This window comes from Epinephelus fuscoguttatus, linkage group LG15 (assembly GCF_011397635.1).
Source record: "Epinephelus fuscoguttatus linkage group LG15, E.fuscoguttatus.final_Chr_v1".
In the NCBI taxonomy this organism is placed as follows: domain Eukaryota; kingdom Metazoa; phylum Chordata; class Actinopteri; order Perciformes; family Serranidae; genus Epinephelus; species Epinephelus fuscoguttatus.
In genome coordinates this window covers 13036886-13056831 of record NC_064766.1, presented here as the reverse complement: position 1 = coordinate 13056831, position 19946 = coordinate 13036886, and the positions used below count along the sequence as shown (strand labels likewise).

Here is a 19946-nt window from a genome sequence, read left to right as displayed (position 1 = left end):
GTCACCCACGTCTCCACTTATCATTTGCTCAAAATGTTCATATTGTTACCCAATTGTTGCTTAAATGCACAACAACACAATTCAGTCCAGTGTGATGGTTTTTGTTCTATCTGTAGGTTAGAGTGCTTGGCTCTACCTTTGTTGGAAACCCCTCTGTTCTTGGTCATTGATTGGCTAACCTGACAAACCCACTGCTGGGTTATCTTTAGATCTGAATGCTCCCAGGCACCAATCTGATGCTCAACATGGTCTTGCTTGAAGATGTATTGAGAAGTCATAGTTTATATTTAGCCATACTTTGGTAGGATTATGCCTGTGGACACACTGAGCTTATGGATGGACAGCAGAAGCGGTTTGAGAAGATTCTTTAGACATTTTATTGGTTTTATTTAGCTGACCACGATAACTGTGAAAGGCAAAAGTACAGCCAAACTTTTTAAAGTCTGAAGATGGAAATGTATATGATATTCAAAAGTTAGATTTTGGGTGGAGTCAACCTTCAGTGGCGCCACCTGCCTTGACCTCCCTGTAGGAGACTTGTCAAACCCTGTTACATTAACGTGCTGCACGATGTCACTTCATGCCTCTATCCCCTCCCTCTGGTCTGCATTTACTGTTGTTTGCTCATAATATATCTCAACAGCTAAGGTTAAAGCTGTGTTGATGTCCTGTGTCCGCTTGTAGTTCTTTGGGGAGAAGAGTCCCAGCAGCACTTATTTTGAGCAGAGTCTTGAACTTCTGTCTCAGTAAAGATGACTTCTAATAACTCTTACGGATTAAAATAACAGTGTGAGTAATGACATCCTCCATGTGTGGGTATTCATCTGCTTTGTCTAAAGATTAAGAATTTATATTATATCAGAAAACTTTTCACCACTCGCACTGTACTGAACATTCATCAAGAAACGCTTAGCTGCTACGACATCAAAGGTTTAAAGCAAATAGTGTTTGTCTGATGTGTTGGCGTTTTATTTTAGTCATTTATTTTATCTGTAATAATGCGTCATCACATTGACCTTTAAGCTGTCCATGTGTTCAATAACTGAAGTGAGCACAGCCATTTCTAGTTTTTGAAAAGGACTCCTCCGTCCTCCCACCAAATATTGATATCTACTGATATATGCCCCCTCGTGCTGAGTCAGAGTGAAAGTTTGTTTTTGATGTCTTTGTGAGTCACAGTGACACACTCCAGCTGTGTTTAATATTTAAAGTTCATCTCTGTTTCCTGTTGAAAACTGAAAGCAAGGTTTCGACAGATCTAAAGACTATTTTCTCTTTTTTTGTCAACTCTCTACAGATATTTTGAGAACATGTTTTTATTCTTCCGCTAACGAATCAGACATGCAGAGTTGTTCTGCTGCCTCCCCAGGAAGTTAATTAAAGCTCTGAAAAATCTGTAAAGCCAGTCTAATTATATGTTTTGTACTGTGCTCTTGAAATTATCATTCATTTACTGGTTGAAAAAAACCACCTTGAAATGCAAGGAAAAAAAAAATTTAAAGGTTTCAAAGTAGAATTTTGTTCATAAAGGATTAAGAACTTAATGAGGGTGTTAGTTCATATTCTCCAGTAGTGATTAACGCTGAAAACAAAGAGAACAGTGTTTCTCAGATGGGGGTACGGGTACTTTTGAGTGCTGCAGGGGGTATGTGAAGTTTTTTTAAAATGTTAATTTAAAAGATATCGGTCAGGCATGATTCCTAAAATAATTATACTATAATAGGTTCATTAAAAATGTAAATCTAAGTTTGATAAAACAATTTTACATCCAATATGCATATTTTCTGGTTATCTTTAACTGGGGTAAACTGCTGCAGCAAAGTTAATCACTTTCATGACGACGTTGTTCACTGTGTGTTTCTACCAACAATGTTTTGCACTGGTCAGGGGGTGCCTGGCTGAAAAAAATATTTTAAAGGAGGTACATTATTATCATGGATTATTATCCATGTGAGTGAGGCATTATGTTTTCAGGTTGTCTGTCCCATTCTTCTAAACACAATATCTCAAGAAAGCCTTGAGGAAATTTGTTCACATTTGGCACAAACGCCCAATTGGACACTTCAACAATGAACTGATTAGATTTTAATAGTCAAAAGTCAAGGCCACTGTGAGCTTGCATCCATCTCATTCTCACGAATGCAATATGTCAAGAACACCTCAAGAGAATTTCTTCAGATTTGGCATAATTGCCCACTTTGACTTAAGAACGAACTGATTAGAATTTGGTGGTCGAAGGTCAAGGTCACAGTGACCTCACAAAACATGTTTTTGGGTAATTATAGGTAATTATGACAAAATTTCACACACTTATCAAATAGGATAAAATAAATGATGATGAAATGATGACATTTTATATCCCAAAGGCAAATGGCCACACCAATGTCATGACGTTCTGCCAAAGCACTTTCTTAGTGATTATTCAATGTAACTTGACTGGTTCAGAGAGGCATACAACCCCAAGGAGGTATGTCTAGTTGAAAAAAGTCTGACAACCACAGTAAGACTCAGAAAGTTAAGAAAACATTAATCAATAAAAATGTTTGATGATCAAATAATTGTTGATGTAATCTAACAAAAAAAAAAGTTGCTCAAGCTTTTTAAATGTGAACATTTTCCTGCTTTTCTGTTTGTGATAATTTTGAAGTCATCACTTTGCTACTGTTGGTACTTTTTTGTTAAGTTAAATAGTAATTGGCCAGATGTCCATACGGTGACTATGACCAGGGACTACAAGATGAAAAATAGCCTTTTGGCTATTCTGTTTTATTGGTTAACAATATTTTTTATTACACAATATCTCTGTCAAATAAACTCATAAGCCCTGGTGAATTCTGGAACTTCCTCCTCTGTGCTGCATGTAAGCAGCATATTATAGACAAACGCGTGGCTTGTACAAATATGTGTTTTTTATTTTCTGTTTTGAACTTACCTCCCTGATGAACAAAAATGGGACTGTGGGACTGTCACTGGCACTGTCCTTCTAAGCCAGAGGTCGTGGGTTCGAGTCCCATTTGGGATTAAGAATTTACCAAATTTAATCAAGCTACCATGTTAAAAGTTAAGTTGTCACCACACAAAGGAGTGAATTAAAAATTAGTCACACTGCTAAATACATATACAATACAATACTATATATACATTAAATCAGATATGTTCTTCCTTCAGAGGTGTCAGCAAGCTTCAAGTCGGGGACATCCGTCAGCTACACCTTCAAGGAGCCATATGAGCTGAGCAGGAACAGCAGCGCCCTGCCGTCCTCCATCTACTCGGACATGACTCTGAGAGGAGAGAACATCTCCCTGAGCTTCAGGACCAACCAGAGTCCGGCTCTGCTGCTCTATGTCAGCTCCTACTACAGAGAGTACCTGGCCCTGCTCATCAACAAGCACGGTGAGGAGGCTTTTATTTTGAAGGAGTATGTTTAAATGGTGTATGTTTAACCTTGTGGTGAAGTGTCTTGTTTTGATTTAAATCTTCATCCTTTTTAATGGTCTCTGTCCTTGTTTTTTGTTCTCCTATGTGGGTTTCATTTTGTTTGAATTCTTTTTGAACAAGATAATTCAAACTTGAGATAAGACGTTTGCACTGAAGTTTCTTCTCTTCCTTTTTTACCTGGAAGTTTCTTGCTTTTTCCTTTATCTTTGATACAATGCTCCTAAATTCTCGTTCTTACCTCGAATTACACCTCTTTGCTTCGCCTCATTGTCTCTTTTGTTGTCCTATTCTGTCCTTTCCTCTTGTTTTATCCACTTTTTTCAAACCTCAGAGATTACAAGTCTATTCAGGAGTTTCCTTTTTGCCTCTTTTGATCTTCCTCCCTCAACTTTTTTCAATTACTTTTCTCTGTTGGCGTCTACTCCCAACCTCTCATCTTACCTCTCCTCCCCTCTTCCTCTCATTCCTGTCATCTTCTCCTGATATCGACCTCTCTTCCTCTCCTACCTCCTCCATCTCCTCTTCCTCCTCCTCATCCTCTGCTGTGCTCTGCAGCTTTACCAGATCAGGATCTGTCAGATCTTTCCTCTCTCTGGATTCACCCCGTCAGCCTCTGCTGCCTTTTAATCCGTCCAGCCGGGTTGGCTATTATGTTTTGTCTCAGGCTGGAAAAAAAAGTGCTCGCTGGTCTTCTCACTGAGACCTGATGAGTGATGCTGAGGGAATAAAAGTTTGGTGGGCTGCTAATGGGTGGCAGGTCAGTGTGCTGCTGAATAAAACTGCAGAAAACTTGCTGATGTGTTTTATACACTTTTGTGTAAAATAATTATGTTTGGCTTTTAAGAGTAGTAGGAGGCACTTTGAATTTAAAATTACATTTTCAGCATTCAGTAGTCTAATAAAATTGGCACTTTGCTGCCAGATTAGCTGTAAATGGATTTTTTTGCTGGTGTTAATGACTCAGAGAAAGCTGATGGACAGCAGGGCATTAAGGTTTCATGCTGACCGTGGAGTCGTCAGGTAAATGCACTTAAACTGAAGTGTCCAATTAAATCCCTGAAAGCTTTCTCTTATTTGCCCAGAGATGGCTCATTTCTTCCTACCTCCTCAGCCCAAACACAACCTCTCTACTTAAGGCATCATTTAAAGAATAAATGTGTTATCAGAGCAGCTGGTTCATGTAGCTAGAGGTCCTCCTACAATAACTAATTATTCCTTCACATTCCCTCTGAAAGACAAGTAGTGATTAGTGGTTGTGAGGCTTCCATTTATTATTTATTGTATTTATTAAACTAATACAGCACATGCTGTAAAAAATCTTTTGAAGGACAAGTTGTAAGTTCTTATCTTTCCTTATCTTTTGTTAATATTATGAATATTAGGATAAATAACTAGATTTGATTGCATTAGTTACTGATAGGGAATTAGCCCCTCTTGATAAAGAACTCTTAATTAATAGAGCGCCCACTTCTTTAAAATGCTCAGATTTATCTTTAAAGGATTGAATATGTGTTTACCCTGTAAGCCAAGATTACAGGATATGACAAGGCCACTGTCAGGAAAACAAAAACTAGATCTTGGCACGTTTTAAATTCTAAGGATATTAAAGCATGTCTCTTACTCTGAAAGAACAGCTCTGGAGGTTGATTGCTTTTTGTGATATCTAAAATGTAATCCCATGTTCTGCTGTTTGTTTTGTGTGTGAAGATGTGCTGGAGGTGAGATACAAACTGGACAGCAGCAGAGATGTTGAGGTGTTGAGGAGCAGAGTGAAGAGTCTGGCCAATGGACACCTACACACTGTGACCCTCAGGAGACTGATGGACTCTGTGACTGTGCAGGTAAAACCACCTAAGTAGTTTGTCAAGTCCTTGCAGCGAACACCTTAGCAAACAATAGCCTACAAACACACCAAGCAGACACAGAGTAACGTGAGAATACCTTATTGCAGTCTTGTTTCTGGCCATCTGACAAATGTTAGTTAAATATTAACCCTCTGTTTTGCTTCAGTTTGATCTCAACCAAATCGATAAAACATGTCATTTTTAGCTGTGGTTAAAATACCCCAGATATCTGCCAACTTTTCAGTTTAGTATGGAATGAAGTAGTAAAAATAGACTTCAGATTTTACATGGTCACTGTCAGGGTCATTCTGAACAGGATTGCATTGAAAACTTCAGCAAACCACTGAAGGAAAAACATCAATTTATGTAATTTATGAGAGCTTTAAACTGAGGAGATTTTAAGTGTGTTACATTTTCGTTTGAGCTGACTTTTCCTGTGCAGTAATATGCTGTGAAAATACTTCATATAAAATATGTTCATAGGAGCATTTTGAACAGAAATCCATTGCGCTTCTCAGCAAAACTAATATGGAAAATTAAAGACTTATTAAATATATGATGTGTGATAAGTTATTGCTGTAATACAAGTCTTAAGTCGTCCTTTTTGGCTGCTCCAAACACCGGTACCGTAATAGCACAAATAGACGTGCATCAAAATCCAGGCATCACTGGCTTGACCAGGATTTTGCAAACAACAGCTCACTTTACCACTGTGTTTTACTTTGCACTGTGCTGCTCTGTCCTGTATGTCCATGTGTAAGTGTCCTCGTTTCAAGCTGCAACGTTACAAGTAATAAATGTTTTTTTTTTTTTTTTTTTTTTGGATAAGAAGATGGACATGTTGTTTTAGAGTGCGTGAAAAATGTCAGTTGCATGAGTCTAACAGTCAGTGCACCAGAGTTTGAAGCCCTGTGTTTAGTGTGGGGCAGGTAGCATGAGTTTGGTTTGTCAGAGATTATTTGAAGGAAACAGCTGGCTAGATTGTTACAGTATACATAGGGGCTGGTGAGAACCAACTCAACCATACATTCAATGTGTTTCAAAGGAAAAACAATGAGCTAAAATAAACTTAAATTTGCCGCAAAGCTGCAGATTCATTCAGTTATAAAATAAAAAATATTACTTACTGCAGGTTTAAGGACAGAAAATGCACAATCACTGCAGAGATTCTCTATCATAGGATGGACCGTAGCAATTTATCTGCTTATTGGCCTTTTTCAGGAAAAGACATGTACTCTGTTAGCGTGAAAATGGCGGAACACCTTGTCTACAAAGGACATGTTTCAGTCACGTCTGGTTTGCCTCTGTCTGACTGAACCAGCATGCTTAAATTTTAATCAGCACACCTGCTTACAGCAGCAGCAGCATAACCACAGCTCACTCCCAGCCGCTGTGAGCAGAAACCTCTTGGTAATACTTCACTTTAAGTTTTCCTATATGCCAGCATTTAATAAGCGGTACACACTATAATGCAGTTGTGGGCAGATATAAGGACTGCCTTAGCAACTGTGAAGACATCTCTTATATTTTTACTTTGTGTTTTAATGTATTGTCGTTCAGTATTTGTTTATACACCAGCCTCCACCACCACTCCGCTGGGTGCACACAGGAGTAAGATGTTGACAAATACAATATGAAACACATATGTCAACTTACAGCTACTATAGCGTGATATAAGTCATTCATTAAAGGTTCTGTATGTAACATTCACAGCATTAATGTAGCAGCAAACCAGTTTGCTATATACAGATATAGCAGAGTAATAGTGTCCTGAGCAGAGTCTGAAGTTACGATACCTCTGTGTGTTTTAATTCGAGCTTCTCTGTGGTTTGCTGTGGCAAGCCTTCCCGGACGCACATGCATGTTAGCCCATTGGCTAGGTGAGTGCTGCATGGCACTGCATACATACAGTTGTTACGGCTGACATCAGGATGTCATCAGTGCTGAAGCATAGTACCCATCCTCCAGTTCTGCCACTGTTAACACTGTTAGCTCTTTTAGCACTGTTGCCATTGTTTAGCGCTGTGTATGGAGTCACCACCTAGCTGCTGGCTTAACCACCTCCACGTCAAGAAACAGAGCTCCCTTAAATGTTTACATACTGCATATAGGTACTAAATAGGGACAGTTAAAGTGAAGTGTTGCCACGTCTTTTTGGCCTTCAAGTCTTTTTTCTTTCGACTTACACACTGAAGTTAAAACACTGTGTAACTGACTGCAAGTGTTGTAAAAACGCAGCTGCTGCTGATGTGCTGTTTGACCTTCTTCCATGTTTGCCAAATGAGGCTCTGTTCTCAAGGGCAAACACAACAACACCCATACAGATGCACACACAGGCAGTCTCTTCCATCCGCTCCTCGTGTGTACTGTCGTACAGTATTGTGATATTCATCTGTATGATAAAGCCCCCGTCAGCAGTTTACTGTCCTGGATGCAGCTACGGCAGGGCAGCAGGGACAAACTCCACATTAAGACAACTCCAGATGAAATATGAAGCATTATAATCATATCTGGATCTACTGAATGTCTTATCTTGTTAACAACAGCCTCAGATGATGTATGAGGTTAACTTTAGCCTGAATGTCTGTATAATTATCAGCACCCTGAGATGAAAAACAAGGTGACCTCTTCTTGCATGGGTGCAGCCTCCTGAGTCTGACTGTGTTGTGAGGCTCCATTGAAATATGAGTTGCATCTAATGTTATCAGTTTCCATCATATTGGGTCATTATATCGTTACTATAACGATATAGGTGACAGTTAAGTCTGAAGATCTCAACAACTATTTACAAAAGGTTTACATTATATTGGGTGTGTTTTGGTCAATTAAAGATTATTGCTAGTGTGTCAACAGCACATACTGTATACATGCTTGCCACAGTCCGGACAATTCCCATCATATTTTCTGACACTCTCAAGCAAAAAATCTCTGTGTATACAATATGTACTGTTGATAGTCACCGAAGTTGGACGTTTCCAAATGTAAATTTAGGAAATAATTCTCCTCTTTCAGATTGACCAGAATGCCGGAGAGGAATTCAACCTGACATCTGACGGAGAATTCAACGCCATCAAGTCGCTGGTATTGGGCAGAGTGCAAGGTAAGTGAGGAGGCAGTAAAAGCAGAGACGAGGCCTTTTTAGTGAAAGAGCATTTGGACATACACTCTTGATTAACAGCTTTAAGATGTTTTGCCTCGTCTCACACACAGTTAAGTAAGTAAGTAAAGTTTATTTAGCATGGAACATTTCACGGAGAAACACTAGACAGCACCAGTTTAAATAAATGAGTCTTCAGCTGCTTTTTTAAGGCATCAACAGAGACTGTAGCTTGAATGTCTATAGGAAGAGTTTAACACAGTGTTGGAGGCAGCATTTTCACCTTTGTTTCAGTTGAGCATGAGGTACACAAGTAAGCCCAGGTCAGAAGACCCAAGTTACCTAAAGGTGATAGAGGGATAGAGCAGATCAGAGATGTACGCAGGTGCCTGACCATGCAGGGCTCTTTATATGAAAACAACAACCTTAAAATTGATCCTGAACTTGTTGGAAATTCAATGTAAAGAAGATAAGATGTGTACAATATGAGTCGTCCTATACCTGGTCAGCAGCCTTGTGGAATATTTAAAGAACTAAATGTAGCTGCAGCTGTTTGCACATAATGGAAATATTATTCAAGTTATCTGAAGGAGAAGTCTGAGGCAAACTGTAAGAAGTACTTTAGTATGAAGGTTCTGTTTTCAGTGACAGACTCAGGATGTTTGAAGGGCAGGGGCAAAAAGGAATAAAGGGCACCTACTGCAAGACATGGGGACAAGAGGGCAGCCAAAATGGCACATCCGCTTGTTTTCATCCAATAGGGCACATCGTCTTGTTTTGATCACTCAAGAGGGCAGCCAAAAGGGCACATCCTCTCGTTTTTGTTAATCAAGAGGGCAGCACTTTAGCGCAGCATTTTCAACCAAGGTGGCACCGGGGTGCGGGGGTGCGGGGCGTGGGTCGAGTCCATCAGTATCTGTTTTGTTTGTATTTAATTTCACTCAGAGTTTGAGCAGTGAAGATTCGGAGGTCATGTATCCAATCAAATCTCTAATCTAATTTAAACTAGACCACACTGCTTCCTGCTACACAAGACAGAAAAAAAGATTAAACATCTGGAACTATTTTTGTGTTTGTTTAGAGATGCATGTGTTTCTTGCCTGTGGATGGTTGAACATTATCAGGTTAGCTACAAAATAAAAGATAGCTAACACGGTAGCTAATGTGTGTTGTTGCTAATAGGCCTAAAGGCATTCAGTAGTTTAAGCAGACTTATCGGTATGTCTGATGCTGTGTTCAAATAGAAGACAGAGGTTGGAATTTCCCAGTTGAATTTTCTAACTTCTGATTTTCAAGCATCCCAAGTGTACAATGCTAATGACTGTAACAAACTTATGTTTCTTTGGCAGGTGTGTATACAGTTGAACTCTCAGCAGCGCATATATAAACAATACTGAAGGAAAAGCAACACATGAGGCAGCACAGACATCATTATACATCTTATTTTAAGGCATGTTGATCTTCAAAGATAAGTAAATGCTGTATACCCCTAACGTTTCGACACTTTTAGGCATTTTTAACAATTTCCTGAATAGCTTGTGTGCAGAGAAGTTAACTTTTAGAGACTGTTTACCATATTCACCTACCTTAAAACTTTGGTGGCACACTTTGACATCAATTTACATACAGAAAAGGTTATATTATATGATAGTTAATAAACTTCACGTTGCCTTTTAGTTGATGGTTTGCCAGTTAGAATGTGTGCATCCGTGAGTGCTGCCACTGTTGTGTGACATCAGATAACTGCTTCTTCTTGAAGTCAGGGCAGATGGATTTGCGTCGAGTTTACAAGTAGGAACTCTGACATTGAGTGGCATTCCGTTCTACTTCTTCAAGTAGGAGGTCAGAAATATCAAGCTCCAAGTTGTCTGGAACACAGCATAATGTAATTATCTACTTGCAACAAAGGCTGTGTCCAGAGTGATTCATTTTTAAATGCTAGTTTAATATTTTGTGCATCTGTTGTTTTATAGATTGAGGTTATTTAACACCAAATAATAACGTAGTTCTGAAGTTTCCAATAAATAAATCGAGTAAAATATCAGTGTTAATATTTTCTAAGTGGGTGAAAATCAGATAATAATAAATAAAAATGCACACCCAGACAGAAATCTCATTATAAAGAGCTTGTTTGCGTCCAACTTTATGCATAGTCTACTCCAATTATGCTGAATCTGTGCTGGTTTCAAGTTAGCTGTCAAAACAAGTCTAGAAGAGTTTGATGCATAATTGATTAGTTGTTGTGAATATCATGTAGCTGCTTTCACTTTCTATCATTACCAGGAGAGATAAAAAGAGAGAAATGTGTTAGACAGCGTCGAGAAGCCTCAGCAGGTATGGATATTTTCAGCATTAGTAAATGGGTGCAGGGTCAAGTTAAACCAGAAGTATACTTTCCTGTAATGCACCTGCACCGATTTTAAGCCTGTTAAAAAGTCCTTACCCTCTGGGAGGGTTTAACCACATCCTCACTGAGCTCCTGTGTGAAGTCCTGGACAGGGAGCATTTATAGAATCAGGGCGAGACAGTAATTGGCTCAGTCATGACTTATTCATGTTCTCTTTGAGCGGCTCCATCAGAGACGGGCTGAGATATAAGATGTTAATAACATGAGAGGCCGCAGGCTGCAGTCACAGCTCTTTGATAAGACAGAGACACAACAACTGCATGGTCAATTTAACAGGAAACACATTGGCTATTAGAAACAGCTTTCACCAGAGGCATGCATCAGGTAATACCTAATAATGGCCGTAAGAACATGATTAATTTTGCACAGAAACAAAATGTATCGGGATGTGTTCTCTTTATGATTTCTGTGAGTATTTTTATGCCTCTGTGCAGGCAATAGCCATGGCCGGAGGCAGTGTGTTATCGAGTTGTCCTTCTATCCATCCCATTCTCGTAAATGCAATATCTCAAGAACGCCTTGAGGGAATTTCCCAAAATTTGGCACAAACATCCACTTGGACTCAAGTGAATAGATTTACTCATCAAAGGTTAAGGTCACAGTGACCTTGCGTCTGTCTCATTCTTATGAACGCGATATATTTCAAGAACACTGTGAGGGAATTTCTTAAAATTTGGCAAAAACCCCCACTTCAACTCAAGAATAACCTGATTAGACCTTGATGATCAAAGGTCAAAGGTCAAGGTCACTGTTAGCTCACAAAACATGTTTTTGGCCATTACTCAAGAATTCTTATGCTAATTATGACAAAATTTCACACAAATGTCTAATAGGATCAAATGGTGAAGTGATGACATTTGATATCCAAAAGGTCAAAGGTCAGCTTCACTGTGACATCATAATGTTCTGCAAAAACACTTTTTTGGCCATTATTCAACAGCATAACTCAGGAACAGAAGGAGAGACATTTTGTCAGATACTGAATTGGTGACACTGATTTTGGGTGTCCATCATGAAAGCACTGTTTACTGTCATGGCTGCAAATGACTGGGCAGACAAGTAAACTGTAACTACAACTTGACTGGTTTGCGGAGGCATACAGTTGCGAGGCAGTACTTTGCATTTTGTTTAATTCAAGTGGCCTTTTTCTGGAATATTTTAATCAAGTACTCTTGAAAAAGCATGCAGCAGTGTGTGATGTCATGTGGCACCCTAAATAAAAAGTAGGCTATATTTATTTATGTTTTACTACATTATGATTTACTTACATACCTGCATGAATATGTGTTATTTGGTAATACTTTATTTTTCATCTTCTGGTATTTCTGATCTGCTGGTGCTAAAAACTATAATTACTTGCATTTTTGGGCATGAAGATGATAAAAAATATGCCATATTGAGAGGAAAATTCTTTGCCAGCTTAATTTCATGTTGTTGGCCGCTGATATCTTCCTTTATTTGTCCAAATCTATTGTTAAATAATTAAAATCCACTAAATGTATAATAATTGAAATCAATGTGTCATAGCAAACATGCACACCACATATCTTGTGGAGTAACTAATACAGATCTTTTGTCCATTTGGATGTAAAGCTCCAGTGTATTGTAACTCAGCACAGCACAATGTGTTTTAACCCCGTCATGTCAGCTTGTGACCAGTTCTCCCCTCTGTCAAACCAGCGGAGGCAGAGAGTCAGATCAGGATCAGAAAAGCAGCAGGAAAGTTGATTTTTCTGTCATTTCCTGTCAACCCTGTCATCCATCAGCCTAACTAATGGACCCGGAAGGAATTCAGAGAGAGGGAGAGAGGTGATGGAGTGAAGTGTGTATCAGCTGAGAGGAGCTTACAGGCTGCAGTAATGTTTCCTGCTGCTCTCATCAACATGCAGATGTGTCCTGGTAAAAAACACAGTCACCTCTCAGTCATCTGAACAGACACTGATGCAGCTGCTTACAGCGGTAATGTCGGCTTTCACAGCTGCTGTTTACACTGTTGCGAAGGAATGAAGGTGAATGATGAAGGGATTGAAGTCAAAAGTAAACAGATAGAGGTGAGAGTGCACATCTGTCTTGTGGAGTGATAGATGCAGACTGGGAGCTCAATCACTGACAGTGTGTCTGCTGTAATGAGGCTGTATTTGTAAGGTTATGCGTTTGTGCTAATCATTAGAGTAAATGTTCTGCCACTGTTGTCCTGCTCTGATAACGGGGAAATGTGAGGTAGAGTCAATGAACCTGTCTGTGTGTATTGTGATTTTTATTGAGCGAGTCATCTTACTGGATTAGAGAGTATAGCCTCTAAACCAAAGGTTAAAAGTCAAAACACTTTGGACAGATAAATACAGATTTCTGAGCTCTTTCTCTGACACTCAATGGTTCCTGTCAGTTTACCTATGCTCTGAGAACCATAAAAAACACCCATCCCAAAAACGTGCTTCATTTCACATTGAGCATTAAAACTGTACTTTCTTTCTTTAATCTTGAAATGAGTGTCAGTATTTCAAAGAACAAAGCAGGTCGTCACACTTGTATTGAAGAAATAGTTCAGCATTTTGGAAAATACACTTACTGCCTTTATTGCCAAGAGTTAGATGAGATTTGATACCAATCACATGTTGTATTGTAAATATGTTACTAGTCAGCTCCTGTGGAACCACAACATGTTTCTGCCTGATCGTGCATCTCATTCACAAAAACAAGGCACATTGTAACTGCTACAAACTCATTATACTAATCACAGGTTTCCCTCACAGTCTCCGCCCATCAACACAACAATGAGCAGAACTGTGAAACACACCTCTTACCGGTCAACGGAGTGGACGAGCCCCCATTTGTCACAGCCCAGCTCAAAAGCTATGACATAAGTGATAACCCAGAGGTGTCCTCAGGCTGAGAGAGAGAGTGAGGCTGAATCCAAATGTCCACCCTCTGGACATGCAGACTGAGCCCTCGCGGACTTCAGCTGGACATAGCGTGATGTATTTACTGTCATCACGTAAAATCTGCGAGGGCAGAGACTGCATGTGGCTGATAGACAGCCCTTGACTGTTTTACTCATTGCTGTGGAAATGTTCAGCTATCACTGCTGTCATTTTCACATATGTCATATAAGTTGATGAACAGTGCCTATTAATCTGTCCCCAAGCAGACTCTCTGGAGTCTGCAGAAAGTCCACTTGAGGCCCCTTATGGACTGGATGAATTGTAGCTCTGGACAGCCCTTAGCACTCCCAGACATTCCGGGAAGTTCGCGAGTCTGCAATTGCGGTGGAGTGTGGACTTTTGGATTCAGCCTGAAACTGACAATGGAGGAAGTAGGAGTACACACCGGGCCCAGGTGTGGCTCAGTCAGCCACAGACCCTCCTCTCAGCAAGAGAGCCATCTAGAGTATGGGAGGAGGGTCATCACATTTGCTTGCTACAGTACAACAGCAGATGGAGAAAAAGAGACGAGCAATTTAATCATTTCAGTGTCAGTACTGTAAATTTTGGAATTAACGCTTTAGCTCTGGAAAGTTTTCTGGAAGCAATACTAGAGGCCAAGCAATTGGCCCATTTTAAACGGCCACTGCACTAGTGGAAAACAATTGAGAACTGCTTTTGTTTCAAGAAAATCATTTCTTCTTTTGTGTTATCTCTTCCTGGAATATGTGGCAAAAAAGACATTTTTGAAAAAACTCAAAATATCCATTTTAGGATGATTAAACCTGATCTTTGATAAAGATAAGTAATCTTGTCAGGAACCACCTGGGTTACATTGTTAAACTTGTTTCAAAGGAACTGGTCTTGATTTGTTTAGTAAGATATTCAAGCTATTCAAGCCTCCCTCTCATTTTCTGTCTCCAGAATCCGATGAGATGGATCCAGACGTTGCCAGGCTGGCATCTCTCGGTTATACCGGCTGTCTCTCAGTGGTCCACTTTAACTCCATCAGCCCTCTGAAAGCTGCTCTGCTCCACCCGGACACCAGCCCTGTCATCATCACCGGACCTTTAGTCCAGTCCAACTGCGGCTCCTCAGCTTCAGCCAATCCCTACGCAGCAGAGAACACACACCACCTGTCAGGTAAGAGAGGAGGAGGAGTCAGATTTGTAGGTTGAGTTGTGTTACTTGACTAACATGTTATGTGCTGTGGATTGTTTTTAGGTTCTGCGGTGTGAGAGGAGATCTGTTTTGTGTTAAAAGGCTTGTAAGGAATTTGAAATGTGTCCTTTGGCCTCAAGTAGTGCCTGTTCTGGGATTCCTCCAGTCCTCCACAACCAGTCTGTCCTCCAGCTGACTTTTCTTATGTACTTATTTTTATTCATTGCCGATACAGTGGTTTGTGTTGGTTGCCAACACTTTCTTGATCTGCTGTCTATGCAAGGCTGATGTATTCCTGCCCTTTAGGATGTAAACAAGGCTGGCTTAGAAACTGGGCAAAGCAGACTCCCAGGGACCCCACAGGTACCAGCTCTACTATGTGTCAGTTCAATCAGGAGGGACTCATTCTGAGTGACAGAATTTACATGTGCAGAAAAGGATGACCCCATCGTGATGTCACATATTTTAAGGGGGGTGGTGAAGCCGTTGTAGAATAGGGAACCCCTCTATTGAGTCCAGACCCTCGAGATGAAGAGGGTGCCTAAGATCTGCATGTGATGAGAAGTGGACTTTTGATGAGTTCAACCTGGGCACTGAATATGATGACTAGACGTGGATGGGGTGAAGGAGGGCACGGTGATTCAGCATAAAATGACAGCTGACAGCAGCAGAGAGGAGAACAGTTTAAAACTTTACAGCCACAACGTGATTGGCCGATAGAGATCATGGCAAAATTTGATTGGTTTAACTGGAAAAGCGAATGCCCATCATCAGTTGATTACGTTGAAGCAGAGATAGTGAGAAAGAGAGAGTGTTGGGAATGAATGAAGCACAAAGATAGTCTTCCTGTCTGAACTCATGCTGAGCTTCATTTAATTTAATGAATTGCTAATTTATTAGGGAATTTGCACAACTAAACCACTGTGTGAACTAATGTGGCTTCTGCATCATTACCTAATAATGTATCCATGTCAGAATCAAGTTTTAAGATCTTAGTTTTTCTTGTGCAACAATCACAAGTTAAAAACTGCAACAGATATATTTAAGGCCATTTAGTTCAGCAGAAGCAAGTTATGAACACAATATCAGGTTTTGCGTCGATATGGCGAACAAACAGTTGCTTATTTACACATCCAGCAGCTATGGAGCAACATTAGAATGCAGAATTTAGCTTTGCTGTTGGCATCTACCAAATCTCTGGCTTTTTAGCTGCTGAATGCTCCAGTGTGTAACCATTGTATACTCTGCAACTTGGAGGCAATGGGGTGCTTTCAAACAGAATACACAGAGGGTGGAAGGTGGGGACGGAGTCAACAGGGGGCTCAATGGTAAATTTTTGCCCTGTGAAGTTGGTTGATCAAAAAAGCCCCATTTTTCTTCCATAATGACTAAAAAACTGGAATGAGTCGCCTGGCCATATGCTGTTTTGCAACAGTCATGGTTGTTTACAGCAGATGGGAGTTGAAAAGCAGAAAAAAAAGATAATTTAGAGGATGTTATTGTCTTCTCATTTTAAATGTCACAGCTTTTCTCTGTGTCCTAAATGCCCAGTGTTGACCCTTTCCTAACATTATGCTTGGGAAATATGTAACAGCAGGTTGGATAAGAGACAGACAAAAGTAGTATCGTTAAAGTGAGAAATCTGTGAGTTTCTCCCTTTGTTTCTGTGTGTGTATCTATTCTTGGTAGGAGCTGCTATTTAAAACTGTGTAATGGGTTCATTAAGTATGTACACCTTGTTGAGGAGACTCATGACAATGTGCCTGATGAGATAATTAATTTGGACCACAGAGGGGAGTTTCCAGTGCCTTTCCTCTGGTCTCGTTTTCATCCAGATTCATGTTGCTTTAATAGAGTCCTCTGGAGAGCTGCTGCTGTATTCCCTGTCTGCTCTGAATGATGATACTGTGATGTTGTCTCTGAATTTCTCCCCTTGTCTCTTTTTTTCTATTCTGCTATTTTATGCTGCTATTTTCTTACCATATTTTCTCTCCACCTCTCCTTTAAATCATCTCTGCTTTTCTGATATTCCTCATATTTTTCATTTTCACCTCTTGTCCATTTCCCTCTTTCATTTCTTCTTTCTCTGCTGTAGACCAGTCTGGTCCAGTGGGTTCAGGTCAACCTTTAGTCAATGCCATCAGGACTGACTCGGCTCTGATTGGAGGTACTGAACTGTTTCACCATGTTTTACAATGTTTGTATTGGACTTCTTTTATCTATCAGAGTCAGAGATTACACTCAATATTTCATTGATGAGCGAAGATCTGCTGGAAGGTGAAGTGACGGGTTAAAAATATCCCATTAAATGTTTTTGCTAAATGTTTCAGCACATTCAGATTGATTCAAAGTGAAGATTGATTTGTTCCTGTGAGCGTGTAGATAGGAAAAAGTGAGAGACATTTGAAAGTGTCTGTTAAATCTGTGTGACTCTGTGTCTCAGTGCACAAAGGACAGCTGAACTAATTAAACCCCAGCTGAAACGACTTGCTGATTGAGAAACGCTCACGCCGTTATCTTCAAATGCAAACCACAATAATGCAGTGCAAAATTGATTTCAGCTGTATTTTTGGAATTGCAATTAAATGAAACTTTCTCTGGGTAATGAAATGTGCTGAACAGAAAAGTACAGCAGAGTCTAAATATGTGACATTCTGTTCCCTGTGCATTGAAGTTTAGATTAGTAGAACAAACAAGACTGCAGGGGAAAAGAGCTCACAAACCCAGGGGAGGCAGAGATGGGCAGAAATCATCACAACAGTTTCTTAAAGCTGTGTGACCAAAGTCCGCAGTGATAGATTTATTCCACAGGAAGACAGTGTGTCAGTCAGCAGGCAACAAGGCTTCCAGGATTCAGACTTCAAACTGTCACAGCTGAGTTAAAATATGGACTCTGCTCAGGTGGTAGTCAGCTGTGGTGAAAGAAGTATTCAAATAGTTTACTCACATAAATGTACCAATACCACAGTGTAAAAATACTTCATTACAAGCACAAGTCCTGCATTTAAATGTAATTAAAATGATCTAAAGTGAAAGTACTCATGATGCATAGTGGCTGCGGTCAGTGTTATTATATTAAGGATCATTGCTATTTGTGATAGTGTTAATATGTAGGTGGAACTTTAAAGAGGATCTCTTATGCTCATTTTCAGGTTCTTCTAGAACATGTTTACATGCTTTAATCTTCAAAAAACACTTAATTTTCCACATAATTCATGTGCTGAAACACCTGTATTCACCCTCTGTCTGAAATACTCTATTTAAGCGCATGTCTCTTTGATTCCCCCTATCCGAAAAAATCTGCTCTAATTGGTCTGCTCTGATTGGTCAACATTTCCAGGACTTTCACATCTGTGCTCTTGGTGCCTCTGCACCACCATTGCAGAGAATAGCCGCATTTTCTACTGTGAAAATTATCAATACAAGCTTATAAACCAAAATCTTCACAAACAACATATGACCAAAAGTAGCATAGCATGGCAAGCACAAGGCCTCATTTACACCGCAAGCGCTGCTCGAGTCGCGCTGCTTTCGCAAGCAAGCTCGAAAATAGAAGAGACGCATTTTTTTGTGTGAGTCACGAGCGAATGGTCGCGGTATTCAACAAAAAACACAAGTTTGCGTGTGTTGTGACCTCTCATGGCCACTGTAGACATCTCCCCCTTGACCAAGCGAGACCTTACAGGCGCATGTTTCATGTTCTTACCCATTTGTAGTGCTAAATATTTTCTCCAAGCGTTGGAAGAATCACTGGCGCGCAAACCTGTCCATCCTGAGCTTAGGGTCCAAACTCACTTCTACTTCTTTGGGGTTTATTGGAGATTTGCAAACATGGTGCACTACCGCCACCAACTGTTCGGATGTGGTTTGTATTTTGACGGGACAGCAGCTGCCGCTGCGCGACGCGTCTCTTCGGTTTTGGTGAGAATACACGTGTGCTGCTGCGACGCTTGTGGACCGCTTCGTGAGCGCTACGCGAATGCATCGCTTGCAGTGTAAATGAGGCCTAAGAGGTCCTCGTTAATGTTGTCATTATAAAAGGTGGAGCTAGTTTTTCTGACTTTATACATTTAACCTGTAACAATGGATCATATTTTATACTGATATATTTTATATGTAAAATCCTAATTTGAAATGTATAGCTCTTAAATCATTGTAGCGAAGTTAAAGGAACAACATTTTCGCTCAAGCAAGGTACAGTTACTTTAATATTCTGCTTAAGTACAGTATGTGAGTAAATGTACTTAGTTACTTTCCACCACTGGTTGTCAGGCAGTATTTTTATTTTTTAGCTGTTTGACTTTATATTACTATCAACAACTTCCAAATAATGTGTCAGTGTTTTATATTCTACAGAGTGGTGTTTCTGGCCCCTCCTCACAGCCTCAGCTTATTTTACTGTATAAAAGGTTTAAATTAGATTAAGTTTTCGTAGCAGTAAGTTTGAAATCATTGGGAAAAATCTACAATTTATTACCACAGAAGCATAATGTAATCTGACAAAAATTAAAGCAGACGATGTCATCACTCTCAAGTCTCATAAAACTGATTGTCACACTGAACAGAAATGTCAACAAAACAGTTGTTTTCCAGAAGACAGTGAAATTAAAACTCAAATAAAATAATAAGGTAAACATTTGAAACTGGTTCTCTATTTAAGTGTAAGTGATGAGGGGTAGCTGAACCATGCACAAATGGAAAAGCTGTAAATATCATCCTTTAATCTTACTTTAAACTGCCCTTTTGATTAATGTTTTTATTTAGTTTATTGTGGGACACATCTGTGCACTGGTACAGAACATGTTTAGCCTAAATTAGCACAATGGTTGCAAGCAAGGGAAAAGCAGTAGCCTCGACAAAAGTAGTGATACACCTCCCCTCATTACCAAATGATCCTGCAGTACATGTAGTATCTTGTTAGCTTGCAAGCTAGCCACTAGTACATTCTAGGTTTTGATTACGAAATTCTAAAGTGTGCAAAGTTTTAAACGTATTAAGACTGCACATGGTCATTGTATTCAGTTGATCAAGACATAACTCCACAGTCTAAGCTAACCTCACCTTGAATCGTATCGTAT

The 19946-nt window shown here is 39.8% G+C and overlaps 1 protein-coding gene across 3 annotated transcripts in view; it reads left to right on the top strand.

Annotated features, from left to right (window-relative positions):
- LOC125901605 (contactin-associated protein-like 4) overlaps positions 1-19946 on the top strand; it is a 225919-nt gene that overhangs the window by 204595 nt on the left and 1378 nt on the right. For all 3 annotated transcript variants that reach the window (XM_049597328.1, XM_049597329.1, XM_049597330.1), the window contains 5 exons: positions 3169-3393; positions 5146-5279; positions 8295-8382; positions 14632-14850; positions 16964-17035. In XM_049597328.1, coding sequence (XP_049453285.1) covers positions 3169-3393; positions 5146-5279; positions 8295-8382; positions 14632-14850; positions 16964-17035 — 738 coding nt within the window. The remainder of the gene's footprint in view (positions 1-3168; positions 3394-5145; positions 5280-8294; positions 8383-14631; positions 14851-16963; positions 17036-19946) is intronic.